The 21,936-nt window shown below is 41.1% G+C and overlaps 1 protein-coding gene across 1 annotated transcript in view; it reads right to left on the minus strand.

Annotated features, from left to right (window-relative positions):
• Positions 1–1,220: 1,220 nt before the first annotated feature.
• Positions 1,221–21,936, minus strand: part of LOC141993416 (carboxypeptidase B-like) — a 28,528-nt gene continuing 7,812 nt past the window's right edge. The window contains exons 4-11 of the mRNA XM_074962957.1: positions 19,837–19,936; positions 19,644–19,745; positions 18,692–18,793; positions 14,250–14,360; positions 14,062–14,152; positions 13,162–13,364; positions 2,859–2,943; positions 1,221–1,408 (exon numbers count right to left, since the gene is read on the minus strand). Of these exons, the coding sequence (XP_074819058.1) occupies positions 1,221–1,408; positions 2,859–2,943; positions 13,162–13,364; positions 14,062–14,152; positions 14,250–14,360; positions 18,692–18,793; positions 19,644–19,745; positions 19,837–19,936 (982 nt within the window). The remainder of the gene's footprint in view (positions 1,409–2,858; positions 2,944–13,161; positions 13,365–14,061; positions 14,153–14,249; positions 14,361–18,691; positions 18,794–19,643; positions 19,746–19,836; positions 19,937–21,936) is intronic.

Consider the following 21,936-nt stretch of genomic DNA (forward strand, 5'->3'; position numbering starts at 1 on the left):
AAACAGCACATCTATTCAGATGGACAGCTTCTGGGACTTAAAGGTCATGGCTCAGAAAGAGGGTTTAATTGCCTTTCTCAGTATACCAATCCATACACATTTTAAGTAGTTCCTCAAGTTCCACCAGACATCTGTCTTGCATGCAGAGAGAATCCATACAGAATTTGCTCCACTGGCATTTTGTTTGGTTTTGTTCATTTCTGCTGTTTATCTATTAAAGTTTTGCTGAGAGTGCAGGTGTTCCTGCATGTCTGTGCATTTGGTTCTCAGTCACAAAATGAAGCTAGCAGCTCAGGATTTATGTTTGTGGTTTTGATTGTTTGATTCAAGGATTACATTCTATACATGCAGAAATATAAAGACATGAGCATACCTACCTGATGGATCATATACAACATATGAAATTAGTTACTTATCAGACTGACTTCTTAACTACTGCCCATATTGCTTTAACTAATTTAAACCTGTTGGAACAAAGCCTGAGTAATCAATGGAGCCATTTTCTATATAAGTGTGTGTAGAATTTGTAATGATCGGTGAAGTTTATCAGTTCATTCCTATGTTATTATTTTTCATATTTTCTTTACTATATTTAATTTTCAGTTCAAATGCTAACCTGTTAAATTTAGTTTTCAGGACAGGACCCCTACCTCCATCCTCATTGTCTGATTTTTGATCTGTCTGCCTCTGATATAGGGATGGATTAGATATAGTCATTATTAGGTTTTCCCCCAACTCCATTATTGTTGGGCTCCCATTTGCCCTCACTCTTGTTTCACCTAGGAGCTAGCTGCTATTAAAGCTTCTGATTAATATTAGCCTAGTAAGAGAGGTCCAGCTTCTGCCCCTAGATCTATCATGCAGCTCCACTGAAGTCAATGCCCCATGATTGAATTTGGTTTAGTGATCATTAAAGGGCCTTTAAAAAACTTGTTAACTGGCTGAACAGTCAAAATAGACACTGGTGGCTTCTTCATCCATTCAATCCAGGCACTGGAGTAACAGATGTTCTATCAATATTCAAACAGTAGGTGAGTCATTGTCATTTTTATTTGTGATTAATAGAAAAATCCCGAGATATTTTCATTGGCTCTAGAGCTCAAGTGTAAAGGAGAACTAACAGCATCCTGTAAAGCAGAAATCATCAGCCACCAGGGAAAGAGAACAAAGGGGATAGTATATTTGAAACAAGCTTTCTTGAATAATTTTGCAGTACCATTTTAATATAAATGGTCAAGGACGTAATTGGCAATATATTTAACAGCTTTCAGAGTCTCTTCAGAGGTTGGCTTTATCTGAGATTCAGGGAGTGCAAATCCATATCTACCCGTATCACGGAGCTCAAAGGTGAAGGAGTACTTGATACCCTCATTATAAGCCCAGTCATCAGAGCCACCAGCAGCAGGATCTGCATTGGGAGAGAAGAAAACTTTACTAGAAAGGGACAAGTCACTGGTAATCAGTGGGATTTATTATAACTATAACTACCATACTACATAGCTAAAAATATAGGAAGGGCAGAGGAAAAAGCAGTGAGAGTCAATGAACCATTTGTTTGCATCCAGAATATGGAATAGAGCTTGCCCAGCACTTTAATAGCCTGGAAAATGGAAACCTGTAGCTGTAAAAAGAAGAATATAACCATGTCCCCCTTCTAAAAATATAGAAGAAACAATCCTGATCAGAATACAGAGTCTGAGTTATTTTGCAGTGCTGCTCCCCGCTCACTGTAGAGATCCCTCCTGAGAAGGGGTGGGAGGGGTATCTTTTGCCTGAGGAGAGGACTGGAAGCATGGTATCTGCAGGAGCAAGGATCTATCACATTGAATCTCCTGTCTCTGGAGTATCTCCCTGAGATCTACACAGATCTTTGGAGGTCCACAAAGCTGGGGATATGAACTCTGCTTTTTAGTTGTTGAAATAAGCTTTGCTCCTTTCCTTCTCAACGAGAGAATTCTGAGTATACTCTCTAGGTTGTTCCTTGTAAGGAGAGAATGGGGTACTAATATTTTTTATCCTCAAAATTGAGGTGGTCCTCAAAATTGCTAGGAATCCCCAAAAGCATTTTTCTCAATAGTTCTTTTAAACACTGACAAACAATTGCAGCCATTATATTTAAGACAAAAAAAAAATTGGCTTCCAGATTGTTCAGTCCTACAATGCTGAATTTCAAGCAGGCGATAGCCTGAGGAATTAGGAGCCAAAACAGCTGAGCTATAAAACTCTGGAAAACTGGGTTTGGAGACACGAGGTCAGCTTTATAACGTCGCAAAGGACATAACACAACAGCTGGGTTTCAGGAGAGTGTTAGAGTGAGGCTGGAATTTTTATATTTTTAAAATCACCACACAGTAACAGAAAGTAACAGTCTGCTGCCTAGAGCCGTGAAGGCAAATTCTGGTCAAAAAGGTTTCACATACTATTGTCGCCCCTTGTAGGCCCTGGACATCAAGAAACTCACAGGCTGAACGAGCCCAGTTGTCTCATGTTTTAATCTAATTTTAGCTGTTTGTTTTAGGAACTCCTAGTGTGCCCATCACCTTAGTATTTGGGCGCTACATAGTTATTGTGTGAATCTCATTCGTACCCCCAGGTGCATGTTTGCACATTTGCAGAACCAGATGTGTTGCATCCACACCTTCAGGACAGTGAGGTTAATGGGACTACTTGCGAAGAAAAGTACCACGCAACAAGAGTAGAGATATCACAGTCTACACCAGTAGGAGGGAAGTAAGTAGGGTGTGTATGGGCAGGGCTCATCTTATGGGGTTTTTTGGGTCATAATACATAATTTCCTCCCACTGTCTAGATAAATAATTTTTACTACAGTTACTTATGATATTTAGGTTAATACTTACAGATTGTTGAAGCAGATGCACCAAAGGTATATTTTGTGTGATACAATGAAGCCAGCTCTTCAACTGCAGCTTTAGAAATGGTATTCTATAAGGAAGGACAATTGCGGAATAATAAGTTATTCCAGACATTTAAAGCTTTCCTTAGAAATCTGAGTTAACTCATGAGGGCCTCATTTTAGAAGTTTTAAATTATTTGTAACTGTTGTTCCTCTTTTAGAATCAGTAACAGAGTTTATGCTGTCATCGTCTAACGATCTGCAAATGTCTACACTTTGTTCATGTAGCATATCAATAAGTAGTCTGTACTCAGAGCTCTAATTATGAAATGTATCTGGAGTCTGAAAACTAAGGGCACAACAGGATCCAGGGATTACTGTATTTAACAGAAATGTGTACTTGAATCTGTGAGAATAAACTAGAAATATGAAATAAAATGATGGTGAGGTTTAGGCAACAGTGGATGTATACATGGAAATTATGACGACATCATTTTCTTCCCACTTACACAAGTATAAATCCAGAGCAACACAGTAAAAGTGGTATAAGTGAAATCAGAATTAGATCCTGTAAAATGCAGATTGCAAATGTCAACAGTACTATAGCAGGAGGTGCATGAATTACCCTGGAGTCACATACAGCACTTCTGTGATTTCAGTTTGCATTTCCTGTGCAGATTGGGATCCATCCAAGTCCCTCTGACTTCAGTGGGGGTTGCATAAAGTCTGTCAACACTAAAATGCAGCTCTGAATGTTTGCATTATGAAAAGTTACAGACTTTCCTTTGGAATGTGTGGCTTTCCCATTTCTTCATAATATGGCATGTTGACAATAAAACTATGGAAAGTATTCCTAAGGGATGGTAAATATTTGTTTGTATATCGTTAGTTGAGAACAGATGTTCAGCACGCAGACAAACAATGGATTACCATATCTCCCTCTGTAGTTCAGAGTTGAACAGTGTGGTATTCCCAACAATTTCTTCAACTCTCGTTTCACTCTACATTACGCAATAAATTATTTTTCCCAAGGAGGAGAGATATTTTAAAACATCTTGACTTCCATTTAGTTCTTTCACATTTTTATGAATTTTCCAAAAGCTGCATTTGAAAATGTTTTGAAAAATAGATTGATAAAGTGACTATTTGTTTCTGTGAAAGTAGCAACAAGCCATATTAATGGTTAAAATGGCAGTTTTTTATATCATGGGATTGTAACTGCTCCCAGTGGGATAAAACAGGTTCAAGGTGCAAAATTCACATTGAGAACTGGGTTTTGTACACCCAAGAATTCTGGGAATTTGTATGTAGGGCTTTGGTTTGTCGCATTTCATGGAGGCCTTTTACAAAAGCCAGATTTAGATCTGAGAGCAGGTTTCAAACACTCCCCAAAGACTGGGTGGGATTTAAAGGCAGGGTTTTTGTTCTGGCCTCTCTCTTCTCTATACATGTGCTGAAGAAGAGTGCTGTTGTGACATACAAAGAAACAATCTTGGAATTCTAATAATAATCAGAGTAGTTAAATCTTCCACTTCTGAAAATTGCCTTAATGAGATGATGCTTCTCCTATTAAAATCCATGGCAATTTTGCTATGGATGTCCATGGAACCTGTAGTGTTTGGACACGAGTATCTGCTATTAGTGATGTATCAAATTTTGTTCAGGCACCTTTTGTTTATATTGGCTTCAAATCAGTGTGCATGTGCTGAGATCTGCGGATAAAGGATTTCTTGTTCACCTCACAAAAGAGAGTTCTGTTGCAAATTTATAATTTGCCTCCTTTTATAATGAACATAGAGAGAAAACATACAACATGGCGATGTCTTGTACTGTGGATGGGACCTGGTGCTAATATAGTGTCTGTGGGAGTGTGTCATTTCCTCAGTGGCAAGAAACTAAGGAAAATAAAATAGGAATATTTCCTATAGGGAGGAGAGGCATTAAGTATCAGCCAGCTGCCAAATGGCAAATTTAAAACATCAGATACTTGTATCTGCCAAATTTAGGAGACTAGCGATCAGAAAAATATGCTGGGAAAGGTTCCTATGAAAAGGATGACCCTACTGTGGATCAGAATTACCATAATGATCAGGCAGCTGTAAAGAAAGGTGCTTGTAGAGCAGTGGTGGGCAACCTGCAGCCCTCGGGCCACACACAGCCCATCAGGGTAATCCGCTGGTGGCCACCAGACAGTTTGTTTACATTTTCGCAGCCGCCCACAGCTTCCAGTGGCATGGGCCTGGCTGCCGCTTCCCGCAGCTCCCATTGGCTGGGAACAGTGAACTGTGGCCACTGGGAGCTGCGGGCGGCCGTGCAAATGTAAACAAACGGTCTGGCGGCCTGCCAGCAGATTACCTTGACGGGCCACGTGTGGCAGGTTGCCCACCACTGTTGTAGAGGAAGGACTGAAATTCTCAGCTGCTGAAAGACATCCTCAGGTTTTCCAGGTTGGAGCATGGTGTTGGAAATAAATGGCCTATTTTATAATTCGGTAAATTGAGTGTGCCTGTGTGATTTCACCACAAAATGAGTCAGTAGCAGAGCTAGGAACAGAACCGAGGAGTCCTGATATCTGATCTCTTCTTGTAATCATCAGGCAACACTCTTTCCCAATTGCTCGGTTAATGTATGAAAAGGGCTGAAAAAACAAAACATCAGCACCAAAATGAAAGTGCCATTTTATAGCAACCAAAGCAAGAACATTTAAGTAAAAAAAAGAAAAGGACAGGAAAGGAAAAAGGAATAGCGGTGGCAAACAATTATCCTTCTTAAAACAACAGGGAAACTGGATGAGGTTTCACTCTGTGCCTCATCTTGTCTGTATGTCTATTACTTTCAAAAGGGGAAACAGTATCTCACTTTTGTGAGATGAGACCCAGGCCTAGAGTCTTTATGTTCTTTGTGTTGCTGATAAAAGAGGAGGCAGTGCTGTGGCTTTTCCCCCCTTAACTTTGAAAAACTCTTAGCTCTCTACAGACTCTACAGGTTCTCAAGATTCATTTGAACATCTGGATTGTTACAGGATTCTCTTTCTGCCTTTTTGGTTTGGGCTCTGTAATAGGGGAACACTCACAACCAGTACTGCCTAGTGGTCAGGCAGGAGTGCAGCAGGTGGTCACCCCTTTTCAGTTATAGTCCTGGCCTTCAGCTCCCCCTAGGGCTTCAGGGTTTTCATGTTAGTATGGGGATTTTGGGGCCAAGGTCTTCCCCAGCGGGTCTCTCCACCAAGGTAAAGGCTTTCTTCTTGTGCCATCTTTTGGAAGTCGGAAGGGGAGCCTGGGCCCACAGGTGCCAATCCACGGCCTGATGATGGGCAGGTATGTTCTACATCTTGCAGTGCCACGCAATTGCCCCACGGATCACTTCCTATCCAAGTCTCCCTTTTCCGCTCAGAGTAAATTACAGAACCACAAACAAAGTCTCTGACCTTCACAGTCAGTCACCTGTCTCTCTCCTCTGTAGGTTTTATTAGGTCAGTTTTCAGGCAACAAGAACTCCTGGGCAGTAGTTCCCGCCCCCTCCCCTCATCTGAGCAGCTCTGCCTACAGCTTGTGCAGGCTTTGCAGGTGCAGCTGGGCAGGGCTGAACCCCTTGCTCTCCAGTGTGGGGTTTGTAAGACCCATCACTGGCTCCTGCACTATCAAGAAACCTTCACTCATAGGGGCAAATTCTGGTGCTAGTTACACTAGTGAAAACCAAGTAGTGTCACTGAAGTGAAAGGACTTACTCCAGATTTATACTGTGTAACTGGGTGCAGAAATAATCTTCCATTCTCTGTCTTGTTGCTGAACTTCCAGAAACTGCCAGTTCCAGGAGAATCTAACATTCTCTGTTCTGATCTCTCAGCTTTGTTTCCATTGCAGTTCCTAGTGATTTGATGTTTTGCTTAATCTTGTGCAGCATGTCAGCTAGTCAGTGTAACAAAAGGATCGTGTTCCCTGATCTCATTATCTCATTTAACTGAAGTTCAGTTACTATCAGTTCAGTTACTAGCTTTTAAAGAGAGGCATGTGATGCTGGCTCCCTCCTAACTGCTTGTCTACACTGGCAATTAACAGCGCTGCAACTTTCTCGCTCAGGGGTGTGAAAAAACACCTCCCTGCGTGCAGCAAGTTGCAGCCCTGTAAAGCGCTAGAGTAAACAGTGCCCCAGCACTGGGAGCACTCTCCCAGCACTGGGAGCTACGCCCCTTGTTGAGGTGGGTTTTTTAGAGCGCTTGGAGACCTCTCTCCCAGCGCTGCGCTTCGACCACACAAGGTGTGTTAAAGCACGCCTGCAGCAGCGCTTTAGCCTTGCCAGTGTAGACTACCAGGATAATATGGCTGACTAATCACCTTTATCTGTTAATAGATTATCTTTTGGGAGCAGCTTCCCCATTTTTGCTCTCATATTCTCAACTCAGATTTGTCTCTGCAAATTGCTGCTGGTTAAAAACACTCCAGGGGCCTTGATTACGCAGTTGCTGCACACAGGCAACTCCCATTGACATCAGTGGGATATTTGATGGGATTATTGACATAATAGGACTCTAGGATCTTGAAAAATCTGTGATGGATAGCAATGCTTGCTGTAAAATTGGGCTCTATGGATCTGCTTGTCATTCTACCCCTATTGTCTTCTTTATTGCCTCTAAGCTCTGCCCTTCTCAAGTCAGCTTTCTGCAAAGAGCTCTAAACTGCACTCTCCTCATTGTAACGCTCTCACGCATTATCCAGGATCCCTTGATTTCCCTTTGAAATGGTAGCACTAAAAGTCCAAAGTGAGTTCATCCAATGCAAGAACTTTAATATCACAGTATATAACACTGCCCTTCTTATACCCATCTTTGTGACTACTACCTGGACATTCCAATAAATATGTGCATGTTGCTAGTGTTTTTATCCAGTAGCATCAAGCTCAGGCAAATCTGCCCTGAGGCTATTTGAGATTACTACATGAGCCAAGATGAAGAAGGGGTTACTAAAGATAGCTCAATTTGATAACAGAACACACCATTGTATGAGGTAATGTGAGAGGCAGGAATATATAAACCCACTTTCCTCTTCTTTACTCCAGTAGCCACTTCTAAAAATAATGTACACCTGTTCATCTTCCATAGGACAGAAGAATCCCAGGCACTGCTACAGACTAGGGACCGAGTGGCTAGGCAGTAGTTCTGCAGAAAAGGACCTATGGGTTACAGTGGACGAGAAGCTGGATATGAGTCAACAGTGTGCCCTTGTTGCCAAGAAGGCTAACGGCATTTTGGGCTGTGTAAGTAGGAGCACTGCCAGCAGACTGAGGGATGTGATAATTCCCCTCTATTCGGTGTTGGTGGGGCCTCATCTGGAGTACTGTGTCCAGTTTTGTGGCCCACACTACAAGAACAATGTGGAAAAATTGGCAAGAGTCCAGCAGAGGGCAACCAAATTGATTAGGGGGCTGGAGCACATGATTTATGAGGAGAGGCTGAGGGGACTGGGATTATTTATCTGCAGAAGAGAAGAATAAGGGAGGATTTGATAGCTGCTTTCAACTACCTGAAAGGGGGTTCCAAAGAGGATGGATCTAGACTGTTCTCAGTGGTAGCAGATGACAGAACAAGGAGTAATGGTCTCAAGTTGCAGTGGGGGAGGTTTAGGTTGGATATTAGGAAAAACTTTTTCACTAAGAGGGTGGTGAAGCACTGGAATGGGTTACCTAGGGAGGTGGTGGAATCTCCTTCCTTAGAGGTTTTTAAGGTCAGGCTTGACAAAACCCTGTCTGGGATGATTTAGCTAGTGATTGGTCCTGCTTTAAGCAGGGAGTTGGACTAGATGACCTCCTGAGGTCTCTTCCAACCCTGATATTCTATTCCATATTCTAATCTTGGGTCCTGGATCCTTAAGAGTTCCTTAAGATGACTTTGTTCACAAATAACTTCAAAACGAGCACTAGTAAAATCCAGAACTAGTTTACTGGACCTGGTTTTGAGCCAAGAGGTGAATAGTCATCACATAAATATTCATCACCTAATGCAGTATAGCAGAAATTCACACCTTTGCACATTTTAAGGGCTCAAGTAGGGCTTAAGTGGTCCATAAGCTTGTGCAGAAGGGTTAATTTCCCCTTATACAAACAGTAACCAATATATGAATAGTAAGGTAGCCAATATATGTTCAGGTAACCTGCCTCCTGCTACACATATCATCAAAGCCTGATCTCTGTTGATATAGGATTTCTGTTGCTTGTACACGTCTGGATTTGTCTAGCTTCAACTTCCAGCCATTGGATCCTGTTATACATTCTCTACTAGACTGAAGAGCCTATTATTAAATATTTGCTCCTTATGTAGGTACAAATTCAAAAAGTATGGTAACCCCCTCCAACACCGGCCAAAATGTGAGAAAATTCAATTTACAGCCTAAAATGTTTCTGAAAAAAGTGATTAAATATACACAGAGTTTTACTTAGAGAGCAGCTAAGTGTAAATATTGAAAGAATGCTGAAGGGAAGCTTGGCTGTAGAGTAGATGAACAATTGGTCGTATCCAACCATTTTTTTTCAGTTATGGAAGGCTGGGGGAAGCTTTTGTTCTTTAAATGGAAGATACAATTTTTTCTGGTTGATCCAAGCACATATTCTTTTTGTGCTGTGCAACATCTGGGGATATGGTAGAGAGTGAGTTGAGGGGAGTTGTGCAATACACAGAATGTATTCTTTTTGGAGGACAGTTATATTTTTTCCCCAAGAAAACATCATAGGAATATTGTTACTTGTGTGAAATTCCTGAGCTGACCCAGTTTTTCCTATCTTGGGTGGCATTATCTTGGTTGTTCAAGCATTAGGCTCAAGTCAGTTCTAGAGTCAGCATTTTCACTGTTGTTCAAGCATTGCTTGAAAATGCTGACCCTAGAACTGACTTGTGTCTAATACAGGGCTGTTTCCCTTCCCATGGGGAAAAAAAACCCATGAATGGGAAAATCCTGTGTGTGTACCTTGTGCTCCAGGGAGAACGTACATGGCTTCAACCACTTTCCTCCACCCTGATACTGGAAGCAGGGAAGGGCTACTTTCGTCCCCAATTTAAGTTAGAGTAGCATCAAGGCTGCTGTAACTTGTAATGGCCTTCTAGGCCTGAGATCACTGGAATTCCCAGAATGTCTCTAGAATGCCCTGTCATGCCTTGGAAACCAAGAACTGTGGCACCATTTTACACACTTAGGGATTGCCTTACACAAGAGAAGGTTCCATCTTGCTCTTTAAGTTAGCTGTTTGTTCTCCTTGTGCTGCCAAGACAGTGCAAAGGGAACAAAATAGGGCCAAGGATCTGGCCCTTGGAGTTACAGGTACATTCTCCTTTCAAGGCTTTATGGAAGTGGCAGGGGGCGTGGCCTGGAAACCATCCAGAAGACATGGGGGCAATCATCTCCACCACTGTTGACCTTGGGTTCTGCTCCCTGTAGCCCCAATCCCATCTGGAAGCACAACTCAATGAAGAGTGCTGTGTCAGTTGCTAATTTCCATAGGCCTGTTCTCTACACTCCTCTTACAGAGGCAGTGAAGGTGTGTAGTGGCATTAATGCTAATTAACATCCTTGTGAATATTTTCTATATATCTGGTTCTAAGAGAAGAAGGCTGTGTCGAGTGGCTGCTTTCCAGCATCACCCACCTACCCTGATGTGCCTCCTGAATACCTGCAGAATCCCACTGCAGACTGTGTCCAAAGGAAGGTTCAGTGGGCTTGGAAGAAAGCTATGTTGACTCCTCTATTCTCCTCATCTGCAGGCTTAGGGTGATTTCAATCCAATTTTACTTGATTTTGCTCCCTTCCTTCATGCCTCACTTTGGAATGGAGCATTACCCCACAGTATTAAACTAACTTCTGAATTAAACAGTGTGGAGCAATATGTTAATAATGATAAGCAGGCATGTGAAGTTTTGTTGTTTAACTACATATCTCATCCCACACTGAAAAAGATAAGAAATAGCAACTCTGCTTCCTTTAATTTATTAGATCTGTCAGCATAAAAATAAACATCTAAGATAAGATAATAGTTCTAAATTTTACTTCATTTAGAGCATGATTTATGGTCCCTTTATTTGCCAGAACAATTTATATAAGGCTGAAGAACTGGCATCTAAAGCTTTTCTCTGAAGTCTGTATCTAGGCAGAACTTTGCTGATATAACACACACATTAAATGGTGTATAGTATAATGCCCTTTTATTTTTTCCTCCTTTTTTTCCTGTCTCATTTTTTAACCAAGGAGGAATTGCTAAGAGAAAACCTAATTTCTTTGTGACAGTTCATGTGAACATGTTTAGTTGTTTGAAGTAATCCAGAAAGCTACACCATTAGGACCTGACCCAAAGCCCATTGAAGTCAGTGGGAGTCTTTCCATTGATTTTAATGGGCTTTGGATCAGGCCCTTTATATTTAGCTATCCCAGCTACAGACAGTGCTGATTGGTTGATACTATGATCTCATTCTCAAAAGCCAAGATTTTTGGCTAAAAGTATCCTCCTTTTGTAAAATCAAATATTAGTACAAGTTGAGCGTCTCTGGGACCCTGCTGTTTTTTTGTTGGGAGCTCCAATTGAGGAAATATATTCCTTAATTAGGACTTGAGGACAGCTGATCAGATTATCGCCTTTTAGTGGTGACAGGATGGCTCCTTTGTAGCGGAAAATAATAGAACTCCCCCTGGGATCATTGTGGCTGATTTAAAATATGGGATAAAATTACCATGGAAAGACTAACTCATATTAAGTGAGATCAGATGGATGGCTGTTGACATATATATCTTGCACTCCTGAATTACTTTTTTTTATATTGAAGAATGGAAGACTCAATCTCTAAATCAAACGAAAAAAAAAAAAGATCAGGCTTTTTATTATTCATAAAATTGCAAACCCTTGGCATGGATGACTGTCGCCAATCGTCAAGATTTTATATATTCTTCTAGTCTAGAATGCTGTAGAATAGGCAAGTTAATATGAAAATTGTTCATCCAGGATTTTTTTTTTAAAAGGAAAACTAGAAAGACATATTGACCCTGTCTTAGTGTTAATGTTTTGTCTGTTTTTTTTAAAGTTAGGTTTTACTGTATTTTTTGTGTCTTGAGTGTCAATAAAACCTTTCTCCATCTGAATGTAATGGTGTTAGAAACATGCTGTACTTGGAGCAATATGTTTCATCACACTTGATCTTGACTCAGCAAGATGGGCAGAAGACCATGCAAACTTCTAGCATATGGGAAAAATTGTGAGCTTGACAAAGAAGCAGTTCAGGAGTTTATATTATTTATTTAGACTGAGCTCTAATAGGTGAAATTTGAAATATTCAGTAAAAATCAAAGACAAGCAAAAAAGATGTAAGAAATGACTGGAATATTCACAGTTAAAACTCTCCCGCATGTAAAGTAATACAACAAACAAAACAAACCTCCACATCTTAATGCTCTCCTTTCCATTTAAGCTGCCAGAATGGCAAGGCAAAACTATTAAGTTGGCCATACTCTTCCTTTCTGCTTCAGAATTATGATAGATCCATGTGGGAGCTCTCGTAAATCTGTCATAGTTCTGCAGCAGTAAAGCCAACTTAATGCTATTGCCTTAGACTTCTGGCAGCTTAAAGAGAAGAGAGGATCAAGATGGGGTTTTTTTTTTGTTTGTCTGATGTGTTGCTTTTCATGCCAACAACTTTTAATTGCTAATATTCCAGAGAATTGAAGTCATTTTATTATTTATAATTATTTTAATCTTTTTTTAAAGGATAAATAATTCACATACTAAATTGCCTTTATCAGACTTAAAAAGCTGCAGGGCTTGGGTGTGGCCCTAAACTTCATTAAATAATGATGTTTCGGGGCCAATCCCCAGCTGGTTTAAGTCACTAACTCTATTGAAGCTATGGAGCTACGCCAATTTACACAAGCTGTGGATCTGGCCAACAGAGCATGATTTTTGTATGTAACGTATTGCAGTCGTTACATACAAAAATGGGATACACTGTAACCCATTGAATAAAGTGGAAGCAGTGCTGTATAATTTACATCTCTCAATATGACATTATTTGCAGACAAACACAGCCTTGCAGACAAATCCAACCTTTGTATGATGGAGATGAATCAGGGATCCTTGAGTTTATCTCATGCCTAAACTCTCTTCAAGGTCTCTTGCTATAAAAGACTAATGTACTTTCAAAAGCTTATTGTCCAGGTTTTCTCCAGATGTATAAGAAAATGTCTGAAATTAACCTGATCTAAATATCAAGTGATGAAATTTGCATATTCTCCCCAGTACACCAAAATTACAAAGAGACACAATATTTGTGTTCTACTTACCAGCTCTGCATAGTTCTCTGGAAGGGAGTAAGTATAAGCATAAGGAAACAACAGCATCTGGGAATAGGAGTGAATAGTCAAGTATGCCTTGATAGTGGAGAGATTTTTACGAATAAAGTCAGCCAGAGCCTTGGTCTCCTTTTCAGACTCAGGGGCGCTGCCACAATAAGTCTCATCGCATGGTTTTTTTGAAGCACCAATACCTGCAGGGAAGGGCGAATGCTTGTATATAATGGAACAGAATTATGTTAATGAACCATAAAGATGGTGATTTACTGTCACCAAAGTTATAGTTAAGACTCTTTAGGCAACCTTAAGTTAGTCCCCTGGAGCATATACTATGCATGGAGACAGAATATTTATTATGTGATCACACACTTCTAGGCAATGTGGTGTAGCATTCTGCAAATATTTTTTTTCACAGCTACTATATTTGGAGGAATAAAACCATTTAATACATTACTGAAGTAAGTCATCATATTATGTAAGTGAATTAATGTATGAGAAGTGAACAATTCTGTTGACCTGCAGTGCTTTATTAGGGACCTTTACTTGAATGTCTGCTGCATAACACAGGGCACTCCCAGGAATTAGAGTGGAAGTCTAGTGACTGTCACTTTTCTTGTACAATGCTTTCCCCCGGTATGAATTCAGTGCCCACAGAAATTTCCAGACTGATAGCCCTGGTGACAGAAGTCTTCTGTTCATCCTAAGGAACAGGTGTAGCATGCACAACAACGGCGTAAGCCTCCCTAAAGTACATTGATGATGATCCTTGCTCCAGGCCTGGAAGGACCAACTTTAGGAATGAAGGAAGCATCTTTGTGGAAGCATCCTTTTGATATGTTACATGCTGCACCTTTCAATGTTAACTTTAATCAAATATTAGAAAATACTTACTGCACCACCCAGCATTAAAATTCCTGTTGGGGTCGGTACCAATGCAACTGCTGCCAGAGTTTGTGGAACGTGTCTTCCTCCACATGCGGTACTGAAATGGAAAGTGCATGTAAATACTAAAGGATAGTTAACTAAAGGTATTTGACCCACTCAGTGAGATTCTTGTTCAGAAAGAAGAGTGTACATACATTGGTCCAGGTGTAGACATAGCCGTCAATATTAAGGACAGGCAGGACGTAGAAATCCAAGTTGTTGAGAAGTCGTGTCATAAGGGTATCACTTCCATAGGTACTAACAGCCTAGATATAGATCAAAGAGAAAGCTGTTGTTTTCATGGAATCAGGAATTGCTGGTGGTTCTGAAATGTATTTTTAAAAACACAAGGGTGTGTTATCTTTTGCAATTGATGCATAATCTTTTTACCTGATATGTTTAATATGGGAATTTTTTTAAAAGACTCTTTCCGCAAACCAGTCCACCAATGTAAATCCAAAAGTACAAGTACGTTCTTCTGAGGTAGCCTGCTTCATTAAGGGCCTGATCCAAAAGCCACTGAAGTCAATGGGAGTCTTTCCACTGACTTCCGTGGGCTTTGGCTCTGGCCCAAGCATCCTAGAATTAATGATAATAGTTTAGCATTGCAAAGTGATTCCGTACATTCCATATCCTGACATGTGCGACAGGCCAAAGCTCTGAGATATTTTTAAGTACTGGAAAGAACAAGGAATAAATCCCAGGTTATATCAGTTAGAACCACACTGCTGTTTTAAAGCAGCATTATTCATCTAACTTAACATTGCATAGATGAACAAGCACTGATCATGAGCAATGCACTAAATCAGCATGCCAGTGGGCAGACTCAGCGCTCTCCACAGAACAACTTCCTATTTAGAGGGATTCAGTGCTCCTGGCCACATATGCTTGAAGGTTTCAGAGTAACAGCCGTGTTAGTCTGTATTTGCAAAAAGAAAAGGAGTACTTGTGGCACCTTAGAGACTAACCAATTTATTTGAGCATGAGCTTTCCGATGAAGTGAGCTGTAGCTCACGAAAGCTCATGCTCAAATAAATTGGTTAGTCTCTAAGGTGCCACAAGTACTCCTTTTCTATATGCTGTAAGGGCTCTTGTGTCCCTGTAGTCCATCGTCTTATTTGTATGCAAGAAAATATTTCAGTCCCACAGAATTATACAGAGAGGATCCTCCTGAGACATTCAGTACAATAGATACACTTCTGACGTTGGCAAGCTCTCATCACAAACAGTCTCAAAAGCATAGATAATGGAACATTACATGCTCTTCCCCACTCCTTCCCTTAGCACACAGAGGCATCATCAAAACTCCTGCACTAAAGCTATAGGGCCCGATTCTCCACTGCCTTGTGCTTTGTGTGATCATTACAGATTTACACCTATATAAAGTGAGTGTAAATGGGGCATAGAAAAGCTGCCATTCTGACCGGGTAGTATATTGCACTCATGTTTCCCTTACTTTGCACATGTGTGAATGACTACACAGGGTGCAAAGCAGTTGAGAATCAGGCCTGTAGTTTGTTGACTGATTAACAGTGTTCAAAAGCAGATTATGGTTACTGGGAGAACTGGTGCTTCTTCCTGCCTTTTGCATATTCTCTAACTCAGCTCATGCCTTTCCTTTTTGTCTTTGGACATTTGTGTCCACTAGCACTTTTAAATAAACAACAGAGGATCTTAATGTTAAAGTACTTCCTCTTTCCCCAAAACCACTAAAGAAAGTCATCACCTTCAGTCAAGTACATTCATATATTGACTCTTGACTTTCAGCTACAAAAAACCCAATGATTGTAGTAAAAATAATTGCTAAAAGAAAAATGGTAACAGGTACTATTTTCAGTTTTATTGGGAGATAAAGAGATCATTTTCCCATCTACTTGTCACTTTCAATTTCCATTGTTCCATAAGCAAAGCTACATGGATGTCTCTCGGAGGACAGGAAGATTAGCCATGTCACCACTGTGTCTATGCTAGCATGAGCCAATCAAATGCTTTGCTTTTCCTTTATTTGGATTTTAACTACCTCAGGGGTGGCCAACCTGTGGCTCTGGAGCCACATGTGGCTCTTCAGAAGTTAATATGCGGCTCCTTGTATAGGCACCGACTCCCGGGCTGGAGCTACAGGTGCCAACTTTCCAATGTGCCAGGGGATGCTCACTGCTCAACCCCTGGCTCTACCACAAACCCTGCCCCCACTCCACCCCTTCCCGCCCCCTCCCCTGAGCCTGCCATGCACTCGTTCCTCCCCCCTATCCCCCAGAGCCTCCTGCACTCCACGAAACAGCTGATCAGGAGGTGCAGGGAGGGAGGGGGAGGCGCTGATCGGTGCAGCTGCCGGTGGCTGGGAGGTGCTGCGAGCAGGGGTGGGGAGCTGATGGGGGGCTGCTGACATATTACTGTGGCTCTTTGGCAATGTACATTGGTAAATTCTGGCTCCTTCTCAGGCTCAGGTTGGCCACCCCTGAACTACCTTCTGCTGCTTCTGTTTTAAAACCTTTAAATGTAGGAATTTTTATAAAATTTGAGAATTAAGCAGCACAGAGTTGCTTTTTAAAGATTATTCTATGGAAGAGGAGTGTATCTTTTTCCCTTTAGAGGAGGCTGTGTGTACAATGTTCACCAGCACTCCCTACCTATGCAGTGTTAGGAGATATGAGAGAGAGAGAGAGAGAGAATAGAAACTTATATTTCTTTTAAGAATTCATAAAGCCAGCATAGAGTGAACCTCACTTCACGTGTGAGTCTCATGTACTAGAAGGTGATGCTTTCTAGTTACAGAAAAATGTTATTTGTTATTATATGTAACAAATTACATTTTAACAGTAAGAAGTGGTAACTCTGTTTGAGGCAAATAATACCAACATTATTATTTTCCTCCCCCTGAATACAACATTTAGGGAGCTGTCTTCCCAGCCTTTGATTACATTTCCATAATCTTCTTGTTCTGTTTAGGTGAAGAAAAGCTTCTACCCTTTCTCTTTGTTTTCTTGGAAGAAAAGAATGATTCTAAGAAACCTGGGAATATGAAGCATTAGGAAGACAGGTGTCCATCCTACTTCTATAATGCACACTCAGATGCCTCCTTCAATTTACCTTGACTTCTCCATTCTTTAAAATCACACAAAGGGCTTAATTCTGAACCATTGAATTCAATGTCAAAACTTCTACATCACAAATTGAGCCAGGAACATGACTGGATTCGTAGTGTTACTATAGTGTTATAATAATACAGACATGAAGCAGATTCATTGGTTTGTCCATCTATCACCTCTCTTTCTATACATATATGCTGTGACAAAGCTCTGTCCTTGCCTCCGTGGATCCCATGTTTCCTGGCGGATTTCACTAGCCTAAGAGGCTCACTGAGACCCTCCATGTAACCCTTCTCTCTCTAGAGACAAGGGTCAGTCTACTGAGCCATTTTCATCATAAGCCAGCGAGGGAGGTGAGGAGAAGTTATCCTTCCTTGCACGGTCTCTGTTGTCTCCCAGTCTCAGTGATTAATCAGGGGGCAAAGGTGGGGGCAGGGGAGAGCCCAGGCCCACCCTCTACTCTAGGCTCCAGCCCAGGGACCCTAATAGTATCAGCTATGGTTGCTGACCTTGTAGAAACATAACATGTACAATTCCTTGGGCGACTTCCCCCACAGCAGCCCTCACTTCCTCAAGCTCCACTTCACCCTTACCTCAGGGCCTCCTTCCTTGTGCCTGATATGGTGTGTACTACTCAGCCTCTCCACCAGCGCAACTTCCTCCCACAGCTCCTGACATGCACACCCACCTGACTAACTGGGAGGCTTTTAACTAGTTTCAGCCAGCCCCTGATTGGCTTCAGGTGTCCCAGTCAACCTAGCCCTCTCCCTGCCTTCTGGAAAGTTCTTAATTGGCCCCAGGTGTCTTAATTGACCTGGAGCAGCTGCCATTTCACTTATCCTGGTACTAGGGATTTGTTTAGCCTGGAGCTAATATATCTATCGCCCACTACTTTTCCATAGCCATCTGGCCTTGCCCCGTCACAATGCACAGGGGATTCTATTCATACCTACCACAGTGAGAATGGGTAGCTCATTTCTTTTAAATAATTTTAATGGAAATTAAAGGGCAATACTTAAAACCTCAAAGCAAACTTGAGTAGTTGCCTTGGGATTCCCCTGGCAGACAGGCAGAATAGTCTGCACTATGCCTCTGCCTCCCAGCTTTGTCCTTCGTGTAGTGGATGTGGCCAGTGACAAGAGGCAGCCCAGATTGCAGCAATCCCTGGATGTTGGAAGGGCCCCCTTGGGGGTCATCACATCCCTGAGGCGTCCTGATGCTCTTTGTTTCCACAAGCTGCTCAGGTGTCGAATGGCCAGTCCTGAGGATCTGGCCGACAGTGTGTATACACTTCATATCAAAGGGAGAATGGAGCCCAAGTTGTATTATTCCAACTCAAATCCAAAATCAGAGAATAAAATTAGAAAGCACTGGATTAGAAACGCCAAGGACTGAACTGCAGGATATCGTATTATTGTATTTGTTTCACATTTGTTACAGTCTGTGTCAGGTTCCTCTAAAGTTGATTTATTTTGTGAAAACTCTTTTTTGTTACTGAGTTTACCAACCTCTTTCACAAACCACTGGCAGAATGCAGGGGAGATCCACTCTCTTGCATGGAAACCACAATCCATAAAGATGGCCTTTTTGTTTGAACCACTTTTCCCCACCTATAGTAAATAAAATGTCATGAAAAAACAACCTATTTGGTGTACACATTATTAATATTCTGTTTCCAGACTGGTGACTCTAAAGGTGAAACTTGACAGCAGTATGAGCTATATTCCTTGATTAAATTGGAAACCTAATACTATCAGAATATATTCTTGCCCCTCTGGACAATCAAGTTGTTTAAGTTAAAATAGTACAATCCTATTTGCTTTGTTTTTTTTATTAATGCAGACAAGCTCATATTTTCGCAGAATATTTCATTACTACACAGTGTTGGTAGATTTCATACGATAGTATTATTAGTTGAAAAGACCAAGTTGGTTATATACATTCTAGTGAATGCTGGTGCCGTTTTGGGTAAGTGATTTTGTCTGTTTCTCACTCCCCTCCGCTCTCTCCCCTCCCCCCCCGTTTATTTCTTGGTATCTTATTTATTCATAAGAGTTACGTGACAGAAAATGACATCTGAAGAAGATAGAGAAATTTGTTTGTTTCCTGTTGCCAGCTAGACTGACATTTATAGATCCTTTTATAGTAAGTGTGTTTACAAACAACAGATGGCGTGAACACTTACATAAAGGTAGATTATCATTTACATTGCTCACAGGAATGTGGTTAAATTTATAGGTCTGAACTTCCAAAATATTTATTATGGGTTTCACTCTATAAGCCCTTTACCTTAAATCAAAAGGATAAAAATTCACAATAAAAGTAGCTCTCAAAATCTGTTTTGATTTCCTAGAGGATTTATAATACGTGTTAGAGTTAGTGAGGCCTTAATAAATATTGTAATTTTACTCAAGTTACGAGAACAGACCATACTGGTAAAAAGAAACTAAAAACAATCACCTTGAGGAGGTATAGGGGCCGTTGCTGAAATGTAGTCCCGATCTGAGTACGAGAGACAAGGTTTGCATTCTGAGCAGCAATGTCAGCAGTCCAAGCAGCTATCTGTTTAATACAACCATTAAGTTAAATGGCATCTCTAACCCCAGTTCAAAAGCAATTAATGAATGAAGAGTGTAGCATATTTATAGACTACCGTTTCCCAGTTGTTGTATTTTTCATAATTGTGTCCAGTAGCACGAACATTGCTGTCAAACTGAGCATCAAGTACCGTCTGCAGGTTGTCGATCAGAATTCTGCAATAAACCCACAGTGATATCAAATCTAGAAAGAAGACTTGTCAGTGGGGTGAAATTGTCCAGCAAATTTGACTTTCCCTGCTGGAGAAAGCATTGGACAGATGTCATTGATCTACCATTTGGAACTACAATGATTCTGAAATGAAGTGTTTGGGTTGGACTATATTCCAGTACGGTGAATTCACAGCTAACCTATTTTTGCCTTATGTTCTGCTCCAAGGATGGGCTCTTCTTGGCCAGCGGCTGTCCACCCAGCCAGCTCTTTGCTCCCAACCCTCTACAGTGCAAGCTCTTTTGGGTCAGCTGCAGGGAAGTTAACAACCTTCTTTTCCCCATGCTCTAAGGATAAGCTCATGGAGCAAGTGCTCTTCCTCGGTGAGCAGCCCACTCCCCTTCACCTCAGTGTGAGCTTATGCAGCCATCATTTTCTTGCTTGTGGACATGGGCTTCTAGGGAACAGGGCCTTTGTTGAGTTGATAGCACAGAATGACATTTGCTCCATAATGTCACAAGGTGATGATGTAACATCCCAATGCATTGAAAAAGCACCACCAAGCAAACATCTGTAAAATGGTAACCCCCTCTCTGTCAAACCAAACTCCAAGTATTCAGCTGTGGTATGGCAGCCTCATAGTGCCAATGGACTGAACAGTGTTCCCAGCTCTACTGTATTTGTTGTATGCCAGCTGCAGCAAGGTGAATGCAGTCGTCCAACAAACAAACATCACACAGGCACTGAAGTCCTGTCTGCCTCTGGCTGGATCTCTGCCACTCACCTTTCCCATGGACTGAGACTAATGGATAAGACTTATCATCAGGCAGTATCTTGGGACAGTTTGCTTTTATTCCAGCTACTCTAACTTTTGTTTTCCCAGCGCTTGTCTTACCCTGAATGGCTAGAGGGTCAAAGATTGCAAAAACAATATGTTCTTGATCAAAGTGATCTGGATAGAAGAGCGAGAGGTCAACTTGCTGTGCAACACCAGCCTTCATAAGAAACACTTGAACTGGTTGCATTGACATAATTTCAGGGCACTGCAGCTGCAGATCAAAGAATTGTATTTACTTTGGCTGTCACAAGGACATTCTGTTGAAGTTTGTCAGGGACATCCTGCCACCCTCATGGCCTCTCAATCAGAAGACAGGTGCATGAACTTGTGCAAATTCATGTAGGAAATTCTAGCACATACCAGTGTAACTCCCTTGCCAAACAGAAAATCCTACTTTCAATGGATTCTTATGCTATAAGGGAGCAGTAAGAGCACTGAAAATAATCTTCTTAAGAACTATAATTATATGTTTATTGCCAAAATATATGGGTCTTTCCTTCATAGGGCTACTCTGAATATGTCAGAAATACAATTATCGCGGCAAGTGCAGCATTAATAACACTGCTGTGGTTTTCTTAAGACTTGAAAAAGAAACTGTTTGGTCTTTTAATGTCTTTTAATGAAATAATGTTACTACCACTGATAACTATTGAGTTCTCTGCTTTCATATTAGTGGTAATTTTTTTGTAAATGTCCCATTTGCATTAGTTATTTTGCATACATTTGTCCTATGATATGTTAAGGGGCTCCAGTAAATGTCTCCAGGGATGGATTCTTAACGGATTGAAAACAGAGATTTAGTAGATTAAAAGGAGTAATTTAATGAGAGCTGCATGATCTAGTAGGAAGGAGTTTGATCTATTGAACTGAGCATGGGGTTGTGAGCCAAAAGCTTGTCTACCCTAATCCAGCTCTGCCACTTGACTTGGTGTTTGTTTCTGTATATTGGTAAAATGAGATAATAATACTCACTTACCCACTATACAATTAATGGTCCACATATATCCATATGCTCCAGCTGTTTTGTACTACTATGGTGGCACAAGTCAGCCATAAACCTTATTAGAGAGAAAAGGTGGTTGAGGTAATATATTTTATTGGACCAACTTTTGTTGGTAAGGGAAACAAGCTTTTGAGCTTACACAGAGCTCTTCTTCAGAAAACTTG

Source organism: Natator depressus, chromosome 9, assembly GCF_965152275.1.
Source record: "Natator depressus isolate rNatDep1 chromosome 9, rNatDep2.hap1, whole genome shotgun sequence".
Taxonomy (NCBI): domain Eukaryota; kingdom Metazoa; phylum Chordata; order Testudines; family Cheloniidae; genus Natator; species Natator depressus.